A 17719-nucleotide genomic window follows, 5' to 3' on the forward strand; every position below is an offset into this window, starting at 1 on the left:
ACTGAGACAAGCACATAAATGATATATTAAATACTGTAACAAGTATTCTTAAAATAGTATAATAATTTTGACAAATATATTTATATACATAAAATGTACTACTGAAATATTAGACAAGATGTGACATGAAAATTATGATATTTTATCTGAACCTTAAATAGGTGTTTTCTAGAAGGCTAAGGAGATAAGAGTTGGGGAACAGCATGGATTGAGGCAACAGAAGCATAAAAACAGCTACTTCTCCCAGCTCTTAGTATGTTTAACATCCAGCTGCATTACATTTTATTGATACAGATTACATCTTATGTCAGAATGAGAATGAGCAACATCATTTCAGATAGCAAAAATTCAGAAATGGTACAGACAATCCTGAAACAGTTACTTCTCTGAGTACTATTATATCTAGAAAACTGATCTATGGGTATTAATTAAGACAAGTATCCTTATCCAAATTATCTCTTTTAAATGTTGAATTTGATGACAAAAGCAAAGACAGAGGCAAAAATGAAGACAGGATATGTGGGAGAATGTGAAAAATGTTTTTCATATCTGCCTATTTTTTGGATTAAAATCTCAACTTACTCTAGTAATGTTTGTTTCTCTATATACTTAAAACACAAAGTAAATGTCAAAAAAATCAGAAAGTGTAGGATGTGAAATTGAGTTTTTTAAAATAAATTGTTACATCCTTATTACTAATGAAATCTAAAGATTAAATGATTAGCCAAAATATATTCAGACTTTAGGTTAAATTCAAGATGCTAAGAGATATGGTTAATAAAAGACTAAAAAATAAAACTGTTACTCCAAACAGTGATGTAGCTTCTTTCAAGTGCTGCTGCTATTATTTCTACCAGTCTGCTGCTGCTAAGTCACTTCAGTCACGTCCGACTCTGTGCAACCCCAGAGATGGCAGCCCACCAGGCTCCCCCATCCCTGGGATTCTCCAGGCAAGAACACTGGAGTGGGTTGCCATTTCCTTCTCCAATGCATGAAAATGGAAAGTGAAGTCGCTCAGTCATGTCCAACTCTTAGCGGCCCCATGGACTGCAGCCTACCAGGCTCCTCCATCCATGGGATGCGGCTACCTAATGCGAAGTGCTGACTCACTGGAAAAGACCCTGATGCTGGGAAAGACTGAAGGCAAAAGGAGAAGTGGGCAGCAGAAAATGAAATGGTTAGACAGCATCTTCAACTCAACGGACATGAATCTGAGCAAACTCTGGGAGATAGTGAAGGACAGGGAAGCCTGGCAGGTTGCAGTTTATGAGGTTGCAGAGTCGGACATGACTTAGCGACTGAACAACAACATAAAAATAGCAGTAAGCTTATCGGAAAAGAAATCTTTTCTATCTCCACCTATTCAAATTAAAGTAAAAATCCTTCTTACAGGGACTGAATTACAAATTAAACCTACTTGACTAAATGGACTATAAGGGGGGAAAATGAATGTGCCAAAACAAGCTGTTAAAACATGACACTGAGTAAATCATTTAACTTCTTTGACTCTAATTTCCTTATATTTAAGGCACAATTCATATCAATAATTTTATAATCAGAAAAACCAGACTATTCCACACTGTTGTAATGACTGTGTAAACAAGAGAGAAAAAAAGAGAAAGGAAAAGTGATGAAATGGAGATGAAAGAGTAGTTCAGAAAATGAAATGAAACAGAATACAAAGGAAAACGAAACTAATAAAAATGATTGAGGATTGAGAAACGAGTGAAAAAGGTACTCTGTAATAAGAGAAAGGGGGAAATGAAGACAGAAAATGAAAAAGAAAAACTGAGGTGATAAGCAGGCAAGGAGTACCTGAAAAAAGACCAGAAAGGGGTAAAGGAAAGAGCAAAGGATTTAACAAAAGGTAACAGAGTAAGTGAAGGAAGAGGTAGAACAGTTTAAAGTCAAAGAATGACAGGTTGAAATTTATGGGTAAGACCAAACATTACAAAAGAAGAAAATGTAATCTTAAAAATAATTAAACTACGTAAGATCAAAACTAAGGAATGACATGCAGGTAAAAATAACCATCTCCAGATAATGGGAAGTCAATACCAGAGCTCAAAGAAATACAGTGAATTTAGATGAGAAGAGCAACATGTATGGATAAGAATTAAAAAACACAAAAAGAGGGCACACATTTTAACTTCTATGAATTTCCTATGGTCATTTTGAAATTCATTGATAAATCATTGCAATAAATATCTATGACTATTATTATGAAAGGAGAAATCGCTGAAATTTTAGAAAGTGCTGACTGCTCAAGAATTAAATAAAGAAACATAAAAGGAAGTTATTACATGAAATTATTTCATGGCAAAATAGGAAACTGAAAAAAGCCTTATAAAAAGTCTAATTCTCAGGTTGATTAGCCTTAGAAAGATGATAAATTTACTAAAATACAATAATTAGATATGTGGTCTGTAAGTAATCATTTTTTAAAGCATATTTCATAATTCAAACAGTATAAATAAAGTCTACTTTTACTAAATTTAACTTGAAACTTAAAGGAATGCAAATATAACTTCTGGAACATCTAACCATACTCAAATTTCTTTTAGAAGTTTCTTTCTGTATGCCTTTTCCAACTGAACTAGAAGAGGGAGCATCTTTTTCCCTTTCTAGTCAGAAAAGGGCAACATCCTTGTATTGATCTAAGTATTGATACAAATAAATCATAGTTTGAGTAGCTTAATAACAGAAGCCAAACTGTTTCAGAACAAAAGCATTATTCATCTTTTTCTGACTTATTTAAACAGTGTCTAATGACCACCCTGCAAAATTAGTTCATATTCCTCAAATGATCCTGTCATAATTTTTTGTTGTTAAACACTGAACTATAACCTCTGAGATACTTCAGAAATACTGAGAAGGTAAAAATAAATATACTTGAATCTAATTAAAGTTAATATGAAAAGTATTAAATGAATTCCAACTATGTAAACAAGAAATACACACAAGCATTAAATATTTGTTGGACTTAAGTGTCTATTGCCTACAGTTATAAAATACTTCAGTCACATATTACTCTAAGTTATGCAGTTTTTGTTTTATAAAGCATCTCAACTAACAGGGATGCTAAAATATGTTTCAAAAGTATCTCTTATTATATAAAATGCACATTAATTAAAGTTAAAAGAAAGCTGAGCACCTCTCATCCTAAAAGACGGAAAGCAGCAGCAACAAGTTTGTAGTAAACAATGTGTGATATTTCTCAAAAAACACAGAAAGGTAGAAATTAAACAATGCACAAATAAGAACAAAGCATCTTGAAAGAAAGGAAACAGAAGATAATTTAGAATTCTGCTATACTTTGAGCAACTTGAGCAAGTTTTCTTAGTGGGAGGAGGCGGTGGGCGGGCAGGTGGAACTGTATATCCAGTGAGGCACAATGTAGAGCAGAACAGCTGCGTAGACCCTTTCCTCTGATAAGCAGTTTGCCCCTTCTGGAGGATTTTTTTACAACCAGAACAGGAAACTCGAACAGCTGTGGCTGGAACTGAAGGAAGCATTTTATTCATGCCAGATGACGCCAGTGAAGGCTGAAAGCCAGTAGTCAACTGTGGAGCTTTAAAAAAAAATTGAAAAAAAGTTTTACTTTTTACCATGAATTTTAAGTAGGCATCCTTTCTTTCTCTTCTAGAACCAGTTTTGAAATCCAACACTAATTATGCAAAGCACAATTAAAGCCATTCTAAACAGGCAGAGAGAACTGCCTAGTTTACTAATATAAGTAGGTACTTCCTCTCACTCACACTGGTCAGAATAAACAAACATGATTCATTCATTCAGTTCTGTTTCTTACCAAGAGGACTGCCACTGACTGAAAACACAGCGCTAATTTTCAGTTCCCCCTCTTGAGTTTTTTGCTGTTGGCCATGACTATACTCCTTTTTAAAAAAGAAAAATAAATAAATACGTAAATAAAAAATGAATACAATGTGTCTAAAGAAATTGAAACATTCAAGACATTTTACTAAGTCTATACAGGGGTGGAAAATGTTTACTACATTAGTAAGAAATAATAGCAAGCAAACTATAATTACAATGAGGGTATAACAGGTTGATACATGCTGAGAGTTTAAGAGGTAAAAAATCAAAGTAGCTATCTAATTAGCCTATTCACAAGCTATTGTTTAATTCTTAGTTTACTACAGTATTTTAAGTATTTATATTTATAAAAGTAATACACACTTACTATACAAAATTTAGACAAATAGAAATCAGAAAAAAATTCTTAGAATATTTCCATTACCCCCAAACAACCAACCACTGTTATTCTTTTGGTATATTTCTTTCCAGTCTTTTCCCCTCCGATATGTGTTTCTTAACACAGCTGTAGTTATATTGAATATATCATTTTTATAAAGTGATTTTTTTGGTCACTTGAATCAACTGAATATTTGCATATTACCACACTTTACTCCAAAATAACTTCTAGTGGCTAAGTATCAGTGTTTCTAAAGGAGGATTCCAAGAATCCATGAGATCTATATAAAGGTACTCTGAGCAGTATGAAAATTCTAAAAAAAATTTGAGTTTTTGAGTAATTTTTTATAATTTGAATTAAGCTTATTTTCAGTCATGAATAATCACATATAACTGAGTTATACTACAAGTTTATAATACTGTTTTTAACTTTTACAATTATATTATTGCATTGTGAAACCTCTAAGTAATAGATTAACTTTTTATTTTTTAATTCACTGTTTACCACACTGAAACTTGCAAAACCCCAAAAGATGTCATGTTCTTGGAATTCTCAGGCAACTCCAACATACTCCCTTTTTTGTGGCAACAGGTGTCTGTACATTACTCAAATTCGAGAAATACTGATATATATTATTTAATAGACATAACAGATTACACAAGGATGAGACTGGGGTGAGGTAAGGCCCTTGCCTCAGGTATAAATTTAGGCACCAATTCTCAGTCATATTTTTTTTAAATGCAAAACTCCATGATAATATTTCAAAACTTTAAATAAGTAAAGACAGGATACCATTACTAATTCTTCCCTTGGCCTTAGTCTCCAATTTGGTGATAGCCCTGTATGGCACTGAAATTACAAAACCACAACCCAGTGCTGGTCCATTTGTTTCCACACATTTGCTTTAATCATTAATGCCATGATGTACATCTTTGTGAATGCTCATACATTCGTATTTAGGATTATCGCCTAAGGAAAGAACCTTAAAAGTGGAATTACTAGGTAGATAAGTATATAGTAAAGGTTCTTGGTGCACAATGACAGATTGCTTTTTAAAAATTTAACTACATTTATTCTAGCAATTTGTGAAAAAAGCCACTTAGTCTTTTCCCACTCTTGCTATGATTTCCGATTTTTTCAATATCCATTCACAAAAAAGCACTATAAGGTAATAATATTAACCTCCTATAGCATCTGTTATCAGTATTTCCTCAATAAGTTCTTTCAGTTAAAATTTTACATACTGAAGTTCCCATGTTTATGCCAAAAATCAATGGTTTTAGTTTTAGCGATTCCTTCTATTTCTTACAAAGGGCTTCCCTTGTGGCTCAGACAGTAAAGCATCTGCCTACAATGCGGGAGACCCGGGTTCGATCCCTGGGTCAGGAAGTTCCCCTGGAGAAGGAAATGGCAACCCACTCCAGTATTCTTGCCTGGAAAATCCCATGGACAAAGGAGCCCAGTAGGCTACAGTCCATGGGGTCGCAAAGAGTTGGACACCACTGAGCGACTTCACTTCACTTCTGTTTCTTACAAAGTTCTACTTCCATGATAAAATGCTTAGAAAATGCTCTCATTGTTTATAGAGTCCTTTAATCCAGAGGTCAGCAAACTTTATCTGCAAAAGGCCAGATACGAAGTATTTCTGACTTTTCAAGCCATGCTATCACAACTACTCAACTCTGCCCTGGTAGACCAAAAGCATCCATAGATAATATATAAATGAACAACTGTGGCAACAACCAATAAAACTTTATTTACAAAAATAGTATACAGAAAAACAAAAACAAAACAGAAACAAAGAGGACAGGTGGGATTTAGCCTGCTGCTGGTAAGACAGTTTGTCAACTCCTATTTTAATCCATCCAGAATTTATTTATTTTGATATATAATGAGCATTTTTCTTTCTCTTTCTCTGAATAGCTGGTGAATTCCTTTCACTCACAATTAATATATCAAATTCCTCTAAAAATACCTCTTTTATGGCAATCTATTCTGCATCATTATCAGGCTACTACTCTTACGATTTCACACTATTCTAATGAAAATAACTGTGAGATGCTTAATCATTTAATAGTTTGCCATACCTCTAATTACTAGAATATACATATAATGTGTGTGTGCATGCCTATTTATTCTTCTTCAAAACATAAGAAACCATTGATATTTCATCAGAATTGTATCAGAACTATATTTTACTTTAGGAATAACTAATATCTTACTTTTTTTAAGAAAGTCTATCCATTCATTCAAGTTGTTTTATATGATACAGCACTTTTTAGTTGCTTTGCTGTAGGAAATAGTGTATCTTTTCACTGTATTATCTAGGTGGGAAACTGATTTATAGAAATACTGCTCTGTTTTACATAATTAAAATTCAACCAGCCACTCAACTAAACTTTCATGAAATTTATTAACTTTCTAATAAAGATCCTTACCAGCAAATGATGATAATTTTGTCTCCCCTTTTCCATTATTTCTTCTAATTTCTTTAACATGTGTTGGGTCGAAAATCCAACAAGAGTTAAATAATAATTAATACTGACATCTGTAATATGTGTTCATTTACTAATTATTAACAGAAGGTTTCCATCATTTTACTTTTAAATTCAATGACTGTTATTGATCAGAAGTAGGTATTTCCTTACCTGATCAACAGAGTATCTATTTTAAGAAATGTATAGTGAATTACATTGAAATTTTTTTGGCATCTATCTATGTATCTAGTCTTATTTGACCTGTTGATGAAGTTATACATTAAGAGATTTTCTAATACTGACTCATTCTAACATTCCTACATTATATAGTATATTAAGGCATATTACAAGTAAAAATCTTTTCTAATTTCAGAAAATTCAAAAAAAAATTAATATTCATGGGTATACTTTAATGGTCTCCAATCAGCTCTCTTTCTCAGTCTATGACAGTTATTTAAAACTTCTGCTATATTCCTTAAGCCTCAAGTACGTATTACTTATGTAACATAGTAAAATACACATATATCTTAAGTACTCTGCTTGTACACCCCACAATGCTTTCAAGGCAGAACCATGTTTATGTTAGCATCCTCCCAACAATGACTAATTTCACAAATATTTAATAAAAAATCAATGACTAATAACTTGAGAAGTGAAAATCTTATGATCCAAAAGCTCTCAGAAGCAGAAAAACAGATGTCAAAACCAAAAAAATCCTTTACCAGTATCTTTACTTTCCCTTTGTTTACCATAAAGTATATATCAGTATTACAAGACAGTGTTTCAGAAATGAAAAACCCAGATTCTATAACCAAGTTAACTTGACATAGCTAAAAAACAAGCTCCAACATTTAATTATTGGATCCTACTTTCCACAACTATATGACTCACTATTGTCACAATTAACTGATTTGCTTTCCCATTCTAATCCATTTATTTCAATGAGATTATAGATTAGCTCTCCTTTTATTATGAGCAAAAAGAAAAAAAAATCATTATTTAAAAGTAATATTTACTGAATTCCCAGGTTTTAGAATCTATAGAAAAGGGGAAAAGAAAAAATGAGAAACAACTTTTATTTATAGAACAAAGTTTGGTAGACTAATAATAAGGCCTTGATGAAGGCCTCTGATTGGCTCCTTCCTGGCCATATGGCCTTGAATAACTTATTAACCTCTACAAACCTCAGTTCTCTTATCTATAAATGGACTTAATATCATCTACTCTGGCCTTTTTATTCTGGAGGATGAAACAATGTAGTACATATAAAAGTATCTGTAACTGTAAATATTATATAGAAAATATAGTAACATGCAATAGGATTTGAATGAAGAAATGTAACCAGGAGGACAAACGATGTTATGCCAGTAACAGAGGAAGGAGTACGATAACTGGAAAACCCAGAAAACTTTAACTGAAGAATAATCAAGAGCAATTGGGAAGAAGTGGATAAACATACATAAACGTATTTCCATATCTTAGTGAGTTATACGGGAAAGTAAAAAAACTAAGACCAAAATGAATTGTGTAAAGTGGAGAATAAGGAAGCAAGTTGAAACAAAGCTACAAGTTAAGCAAAGAGAAAAGCCAAGGGAGGTTTTTATAAGGTGCCAGAAGCTAAAGCTATGATCTTATTAAGTCAAGAGAAAAGTTATTACAAGTAACTGATGGTCAAAAGTAAAGACTGACCACAGCTGTTAAATCTATCAGTATTTTATGAGCATTAGGTTAATAGTACTGTTTCAGAATAATTCACTGGAACTCCTCCTTCCAACCTATTTTTGGAAATGAAGAGTGATAAAGCATTAGGTATTACTGAAAAATGAATAGATTTCCAATGATCACTGAGGAGAAATATCTAAAAGGACAGAACAATGAAGAAGGAAGCAAGAGAAGGGGAGAGGAAACAGGAGTGGGGAGAGGAAGTAGGAAAGAAAGGGAGAGAAGGGTAAGGAAGGGAAAGGGAAATAAAGAATCCGGTACCCATAGTTTAACGTGAGGTCCCCTGAGGAATTTCTAGAAGAATGATGAAGGTCTGGTCCCACAGGATTGGTGTAGCTGAAAACAGACTTCTCAGAGAAAACCTAGCTTTACCCACTCACGCGTTGGAACTTCCTTATTTTGGGGTCAGCATAAAGAATGCTTCTAGACCTTATGCCTTGGACTTACATTCCTGCTTGGTTCTCGAGTCCAGTCAATCAAGTGGTGAGCTCTTACGGAAGTTCTTCCCCAAAATCATGGCGAAACTTCCTATTTGGTATTTTATAACACATTATTACACTTTGAATAGTTGATAAAAATGTAGGTATTTCTGGGTCCTGACAGTTCCATCCTATTGCTGTTCTCCAGTTACTGGAATATCTGATTGTTTTCAAAACAGTAATACAAATAACCCTTCCTGATGCCCCCTTCCCCTAATGTATGTAGTCTTTCATCTCAAGGAGTGTCACTGGGTCATGTACAGGGAGAAACTGATGTCTTTGGTACCCTGACAGCACTGCGATTCCTTATGGATTTCTCATGTCCACATTGGGGCACGTAAAGGATGGAGATCTGCTCTGTACAGACATAACTGTAGTCTTCTGAAATATACACTGCCATACGGATCTCCCCTAGGTGTCAGGACATTTCTTTATCTCTAATTCAGGTATCTCTATTTTGCCTGCTTCTATTACTGTTCTTTCTATCTAACTTCTACCACCTTTTTTGTAGCTACCACACTCATACTCATCCAACTCTACAGCTTTATCATCACTACCCTATACAGCTACCTTCCACTGGGCACCATGGAATTCCTGTTTAATTGAGGCATCAGTCTGACTCACATATATCACTTATAACTCTTGCCTTTTCCTACTCTAAAACAGTGGTTCTCAATACCAGAGGATTTTGTCCCCCACGGGACATTTGGCAATGTCTGAGGACATGGTGCTACTGGCAACTAGTAGGTAGAGGTCAAGGATGCTACGAAATATCCTATAATGCCTAGGATGTATTGCCCCTCACTACAAAGACCTATCTGGGTCAAACTGTCAACAGTGCTGAGAAACCCTGCTTAGAGACATCCGAGTGAAAAAAATGTCTTCCACACAGTCTCACATTCTCAACCACCCTAATATAAAACAAAGACAGGAAAAGGTAAGCTTTCTCCAGATCAAATGTCATTTCAAAAAAATAGCTAATTCATGCTATCTTTACTTCTCATCTGTATAAAATACAGAACACTCTCAAATAATTGCTGCTATTGCATATTCATCCCTTGGTCCTTTTCTACATTCTTAAATGATTACACCATCTTTATTCTGTTCCAACCACTGCTATGTCATTAACTGCATGGATAACTTCACTGACTTCAGGATTCACAGTTACAGGATCTCTCCAACTTTCATCTCTAGAACAACCTTGAAATAACAGAGCTCTATCCCTACCCTTTTTACTCACACACCTCAAAACTGGAATCCTATACGACCCATCAAAGCCTCCTTTATCTTCAACCCACTGATCTAAAGAACTGGTTCCTCAATCAATTAACTCTTCCAAAGATAACCTGTCCATTAATCCTTCCTGAGAAACACTTAAATCTTTACATACTTCATTAGCAATAACTGTAAAAGGCTTATTACTACCTTATATAAACAATCACACCATAAACTCATAAACCTCCATAAACTTCAGCCATGTCTGTTATTATAAATCTCAAATCCTTGAAGACTCACTTTCCCTAATCCTTCACTAAAATTGTTAAAAATCACAGAACAACATTATTAAGGGACAAAGTGAATTAGAAGCCTTAATTACTACTTGGAAAAAGTTTCCTGTAACTCTGGTTGATTCCTTAGTATTATTCTTAAGATAATTCAATTTCCTCAATCTTCATTAAGAGTCTCCTCTCACCCCATCCACAAAACACTTCTTTATCAAGAACTTCCTTTCTTGAATGAATAATGCATGTGTGGAACAAAAAAGAAGGGGGAAAAAAGGTGAAATGTTTACTTGAGCATTGTCAGGTTCATCTTTAATTCTGTCTAGTAGTCCCTGCTGTGGTGCCATTGCTTTGTCATACTCATCATCCAAAGGTTCTTCTTTAATTCTAATATTTGATGCAAAGGAATTTCCCAGTTCCGAACCAATGGATTCTTTATTGGCAAATGGATAGCTGGAATCCTAAAACACAATATAAAGGATTAATAAATATTCAGATTTTTAAATTATTCCTCTTCAGGTTTAACACCCAAAGAAAAGCTCACTGGAAATGAAGAACTCTATGGATGTTCATTAGAGTCCCTATGCTTATAAGTAAATGTGATATATGTCCAAATATCAAACACAAATAAAGAATCTAAGACCAAAGACTTCTTAGCACATCTCCAAAGATGTCCTTATCCGAATAATAAAGGAATTTTAAAAAACCAGCGCTCTACCTAATACATATAGTTACAGTTTAGAAAATCACATAAAGAAAACTTTGACACTTGCCACAGTTACAGCAATCTACATACACACTGAAAACTTACCCTAAAGTTTGTTTCTGGGGTTTGTGGTAAATGGGTATGTAATGTTTCTTCAACTTGATTAGCTATTGAAAGAAAAAAACAAAACAAAACAAACATATGTATATGAATAACAAATCTTACAAAGAGTGACCTAAAAAGCTATTACTTGATAATCACCTCTCTTTCCAACAAAGATGCTCCTTAGAGTGAAAAGGGTACAAAAAAATACCCACAGGTAGTTTCACTCAAAATAAACAATCTGGCCCCACCTAACTTTTAGCTATCTCCTTGCTCAAACCTAAATAAAGTGGTTACTTTATTCACTATGTTCTAAAAATTACTTAAGTTTGTTCTTCCCCATCTCTGCTTATATCATTCCAAGTCCCCACTATCCTAATCTTTACACAGTCTTCCAGATTCAGCTCAGTTCAAAAATCACCTCTCCTCTAGAAAACCTTCCCTTGCCCACTAAGTTAAAAATCATTTCTCTTCTAAGAATACCTAAAACACAGTTTCAGTTATTTCAAAGAAATATTATTGTACTGCTTTATTAAAAACTCTTCTACCAGTGTCTTCAATTATAAATTAAATTTTATGCTATTCAACTGGTCATTAACACTTCAACTACTTGACTTGTCCCTTCTGCTATTATATATTATGTTCCCTGAAGATAAGTACCCATATAATTTATCCCTTCTAGGCATACTGAAAATGCATTAAATAATATATACTGAAAAACACAGTATACCCTTGTACATAATAGATACTTAAACTAATTGTTCTTTATAATGATACTGATTTGTTCTATCACAGTTTTCCTAGCACTGTCAGAAGAAATAGTAATACAAGGACTAGAATATCCAACCTTGCTTTCTTTCACACCTATTGAATATTTATTGAAATTTTACTATTTTCACTACACCAGGTTAGGCCCCAAGAACACAAAAATGAGTAAGATACAGTCCAGCCCTCAATAAACTCTCACACTAACAAGTAAAGGCAAAACAAACAGCTATGATACTATGTGATAATTACTATAAATAAATGAGGCATAAACAAAATGCTATGGAAATATAGATGAGGAAATAAACATTCTTGATGCAGAGAGGTTAGGGATGACCACAGGGTAGAAGAGGTTTATGAGTTAGGTATTGTCAGATAAGAAGCACTTTTACAGGCACATATACAAGAGAGAAAATGACATGCAGGCAAATGGAACAGCAAGAGAAAGGAAAGGCATAGAAATAAGAAAATGTATATTCAAGAATGGAACTGAAGCTAAAGTATAGGGTATGCTGGGCAAAGAGGCTCAAGAGGAGTCTCAAGAAACTTTTAAAACATAAAATAGAAATGATATCAAAAAGGAAAACCCTCCCTAAATTGGACTAATTGGTGGGACAGCAGTTTGAATTAGTGCTTACAGCACAAAGAAGTTAAATCCAACTTCAGGTTCCAATGTTCAACCAAAGAAAATGAACAGGTGATTCGAGTATCTTGCCTTCTCATCAAAATATTGCAACCAGGGGAGGGAGAAATGAGGTTTAGAGCTATTTTTCAACCATTTATACCATTACCAATAGTTACTGGGAGAAATTCAGTCACTCTGCAAAGAACAAGGATAAAAGAAAAATGACAAGCTTACAATGAATTTAACTGTTCACACTTTGCTTAGTATCAGAAGTAATAAAAGCTGTATTATTCTCAGTATGTTGTTATTTACTGTGTTTTATGGCTCTATTCCAACAATTATTACCTGCTTTATCAAAAAAACTGCTTTTCAACCTTGAATCCAACTCTTTATGGGGTTTATCCAACCGTTTTTCACGTTCATGATAAGTTAGGTCTCTATTTTTCTCCTTTCCAGAAAATGTCTCTTTGCTGTTTTCTCTTACTAGACTAAAATCTTTCCGTATTGATTTAAAGACAGAAACCTGATCAAACTGTTTAGGAAAGTCTTTTTTTAATTTATTTTGAATCTGTATTTCATTTTCATTGTCTGATTCATGCTGTGTGACTCTTCTCTCTACTTCCAAGCTATCATCAGTATGAATTGAAGAAACAAGATTGTCCTTTGAACTAAAATCCTGTTCATCCTCATTGTCACTACCAACGACTGGAATTCCTGCAAGATCCCCAGAGTTCAAAAAATAATCATCTTCATCCAGCAATGAATTTTCAGATCCTGTTTGATTCGGCATTCCATAAGACATGCTGTCAAGGGTAGGAGTTAAGTTGTGGTCTATATCTTCAGACATTTCTGTATCCATGATACCACCACCTTAAAAAGTAAAATACTGTTTAGACAAATGATAGTGCTAAAGATGACCATATTTATAAGGTCTGTCTGGCATATAACAAATTATATATTTTTTCTTTTCAAACAAAATATAGATAATAATACTGCAATATTCAATAGGTGTGACAGATAGCCCTATCTGACAGATAAGGAAACAGGGACATAAAACTTGAGAAACTATTTTAAGTTTGAAAGAAAGTCAATGCAATATAGAAAGAAAGAGTACCAACTTCAGAATGAGACATATGTGTGTTGGAATCATAGCATAATTACTGAAAATCTATGGGATACTGAGAAGAAACTCTAAGGCTTCCTTAGCTATAAAACAGTGTAATACTCACCTTGCAGATTAATTTGTGGTGAGGTTTAATGATAGTATGTATAAAGGGCCTACTAACATAGAGACTGACACACAGAAGGGAATATGAAAGTGATAATTACAGTTATCATAGAGACTATTCTGGGGAGCTGAGATCAGAACCCAGTTCTCTGACCTCAGAGTCCTAACTTCCCTACACTAACCCTTAATAAACACAGCAGTTACTGTTTATAGTAGTAAATATTAAAACATAAAAATAAAATTTATCCAGGTCAGAATAAATATTAAAACCTGTTTACTGTTTGAACTAAATGCTCAAGTCTCTCCTATTCCAAAATAAAACAAACAAGAAAACTCAGTCCTGCATTTCTTTTTCCTGCCCTAATTCACCTTTCTTTCCCAAACTTCTAGGGGAAAAGTTTACATTGGTTTGTTTCTACTTCATCTCCCAGTCATTAATCCTTTGAACTTGCAGTCTGGTTCCCAATTTCACACTGGAACCTTTCTCATTAAGATCATCAATGATTTCCTCATGGCCAAATTCAATTATTTTTTCAATCTTTATGTGTCATATCCCTCCAAGATAAAATACTTTGGTTTCTTTGACATGCACTATTTCCTATTTTCCTTACTATTCTATGGAGAAGGAAATGGCAATCCACTCCAGTACTATTGCCTAGAAAATCCCAGGACAGAGGAGCCTGGTAGGCTACAGTCCATAGGGTCGCAAAGAGTCAGACACGACTGAGCAACTTCACTCACTTCACTTACTATTCTATTAATTTATTCCATTCTTGTCTTCCTATTTTATGTGTTCAATATTCCAATTATCATCTCATTTCATATACTCAGACCATTTTATTCACCATCATAGCCTTGACTTTTGCTGATGACTTCCCAAATGTTTTAGCTTAGAACTTTCCTCCAAACTTCAGATGTCTATATTCAACTAGCTTCTATAGGACCCCTAAGAACCTTCAACTTAACACCTCTGAAATCAAATTCATCATGTACCCATCCCAAGAATACTTTCTTGTACTTTATTTCTGTCACTTAATTAATAGAATTGCCAATCAGCAGACTGATCAAGATTAAAAAAAAAAAAGACTCACTCCAATTCTCCTTTCTCTTGGCCAAATTCTGTTAACTGTATTAATATCTCTTTCAAATTCATCTCCTTCTTTGGTACCATTCCAACACTTCACATCTCTTCCTACTGACAGTGCACTAACTCAATCCACAGGATATCTAGTAGGCAACCACATTCTTACAAATCCTGCCCTCAAACCACATTTAATTGGTCCATGAGCAAACAAACTAGAACTGGTGAAAACACAGAGTGAAGCAAAAACTAAAAATATCAGTGGCACCAACAGCTTTGCTTTTATTTCATGTGGCTGGATCTTCAAATCATTCCCTGAGTTCCATGATCCAGGATAAATTTCTCTTTTTGTTCAAACTGATTTGAGTTGGAATACTTCTAATCAAGTCCTAACTAATATAGGGTCCAAATGAAAGCTTTCTTCAAGTTGCCCCCTTCATAAAGATATCAGAACTATCTTTTGAAACCATTAACCATTCCACATTATACCTTCACTTGAAATCCTTCAAAAATATCCCTTGGCCTAAAAGTACTCATTCATTCATTCAGCACCTATTTATTAGGAAATCGCTTCATGGTAACTACTCTGCTACGTTCTAGGGATATGATGATGGAAAAGATAGCTATGATTCCATCTCTTCAGAGAACTAGAGAAACAGAGAAAATAATAAAATTAGAAAATCACCATTTTCACATAACTAATTAATTTTAAATAAAGATGGTAAAATCATATGAATTTCCACAACTTACTTTCACATAGTAAGAAAGCATAACACACAAAGAAAAGCATGGAGGGAAGAGAAAGTATGTACAATAGCACAGATATTCACTATACTATTTTTATTCTTTAGAGTGTTTTATTTGAAAATTTTCCTCGTAACAGAAGAATAGGGAGAAAACATAAAGAAGCAGGTGTTAAAACACACACATAGTGAGATAAATTTACCAGATCATAAGGCAACCAAAGGTCAAGGTTAGAGCCTTCTCTACAGAAATTTATCCTTACTACCTGACCACATGGTATATGCTCAGTAACTGTTCAATGAATGAAAGAATATGCATTCCTGTGATCAACATTTTAATCTAAGTACTACAGTATATAAGAAATCAACTAAAATGTAATATTGCCAAGAGACTTCCAAAATCTTTATGTTTAAATTCAGGATATGATATTGGGAGGAAAGGGGAACCACCTGAAAAGAACTGGACCTCTAACTCACACCAAAACGATGTCCAGATGTATTTAACTTTTAGACATAAAAAAATAAAACGCTAATATTAAAAAAAAAATGGAAGAATTATTTTTAGGGAAAAGCCTTTCTAAGAATGACACAAAACCCAGAATAAAAAACTGACTGAATAAAAGAATAAAAGACCAAATGTGACTATAAAAAATTCCTAACGAGAAGGAAACATAAGGCAAACCAAAAGATCAAAGACAAAGCTGTCAAAAACATTTTACTGCACTTTACATCACAACAGATCCTTTCCCTAATGGATAAAGATTAAACTCTTAGTTCACTAAAGATACCAAAACCAAATACATTTATAAAAGCAAAGGATCTAAATGAACATTTCACAAGAATGGAAACACTAAGGTTGAACTTTGCTCATAAACGAAATGCAAATTAATAATGCAGTTAAGGTTTTGATAACAGCCTGGCAGCTATGCTACTGGCCAAAGCTGCCAAACTATGGCCCGAGGCCAAAAAATACACAAACAGTGTGGCATAGACCATATGTGAGCTGTAAGGCCTAAAATATTTACTATGTGGCCCTTAAGAGAAAAAAAAGTTTGTCAATCCCTGTAGTAGAGAATCCCTACTATAATCCCTAATAGGCAAAGTATACTATGCTATGCTATGCTAAGTTACTTCAGTCGTGTCCGACTCTGTGCGACCCCATACACGGCAGCCCACCAGGCTCCCCAGTCCCTGGGATTCTCCAGGCAAGAACACTGGATAAGATGGCACAATCATTAAAAAAAAAAAAGCAAACAGGTAATAGGTATATGACTTTACACATACCTTTGATCCAGTAATTCAATTTCTAAGAATTTATCCTATAGACATTTCTCAAAAGATCTATGAAAAAGAACATGAATAAACAGCAAAGACTGGAAACAGTCTATCTGTTCAACAATGAGGCTCAATTAACTATAGTACATACCTGTAACAGAATATTATATAGTTGGTAAAAAGAATGAGGCAGCTTTATAAGAGTTCTCAGAGTCAATTAGTAAAAATACCTAAACTGAGAAAGAATATATATATATATATTAGGCTATCACTGCTATATGTTTTATAATTTCTGTGTATGTTTGTGTATACGTTAAATATACCTTCCACTGATTTTCTGTGACACCAGAATCAGGTGGCTATGAAACAGAAACACTAACTTTCAAAACATATCCTTTTGTATCTTGAGTTTTGAAGCACATCTATTATCTATTGAAAAAAACAAAATTTATTCTCATTTTGAGAATGCACTCAAGATTTTCAGAGGTGGCAATTGCTATTAAGTTATCTAATTTGAATTGCAATTTTGATAGTTATCACACAATAAATTTACAGGCTGAATAAAAGTACATGAGATTAAATTATGTTCTATTAGTATACATAATTAAATAGAACAGAATTGTACTCATCCTTGTGGCCCAAATAAAAGAAACAGGTTCTGTTTCTCAGAGCCTACATCTACAGAAAAAATGCAACACTAAATTGTATTTGGGGATACAAGTGGATAATGAAACACTTGAAAGCAAATTTCCCACAAAAGACTCCTACCTAATTTTTAGACACTGAACTGGACCGGTATGT

The 17719-nt window shown here is 33.8% G+C and overlaps 1 protein-coding gene across 5 annotated transcripts in view; it reads right to left on the minus strand.

Moving 5' to 3' along the window:
- Positions 1-17719, minus strand: part of ZMYM4 (zinc finger, MYM-type 4) — a 163543-nt gene that overhangs the window by 63989 nt on the left and 81835 nt on the right. For 4 of the 5 annotated variants that reach the window (XM_010841194.1, XM_010841191.1, XM_010841192.1 and 1 more), the window contains 5 exons: positions 12937-13461; positions 11205-11266; positions 10684-10854; positions 3809-3893; positions 3316-3571 (listed from right to left, as the gene is read on the minus strand). In XM_010841194.1, coding sequence (XP_010839496.1) covers positions 3316-3571; positions 3809-3893; positions 10684-10854; positions 11205-11266; positions 12937-13461 — 1099 coding nt within the window. The other variant, XM_010841195.1, reaches the window with a different exon arrangement.

This window comes from Bison bison, unplaced genomic scaffold (assembly GCF_000754665.1).
Source record: "Bison bison bison isolate TAMUID 2011002044 unplaced genomic scaffold, Bison_UMD1.0 scf7180017864158, whole genome shotgun sequence".
NCBI lineage: Eukaryota > Metazoa > Chordata > Mammalia > Artiodactyla > Bovidae > Bison > Bison bison.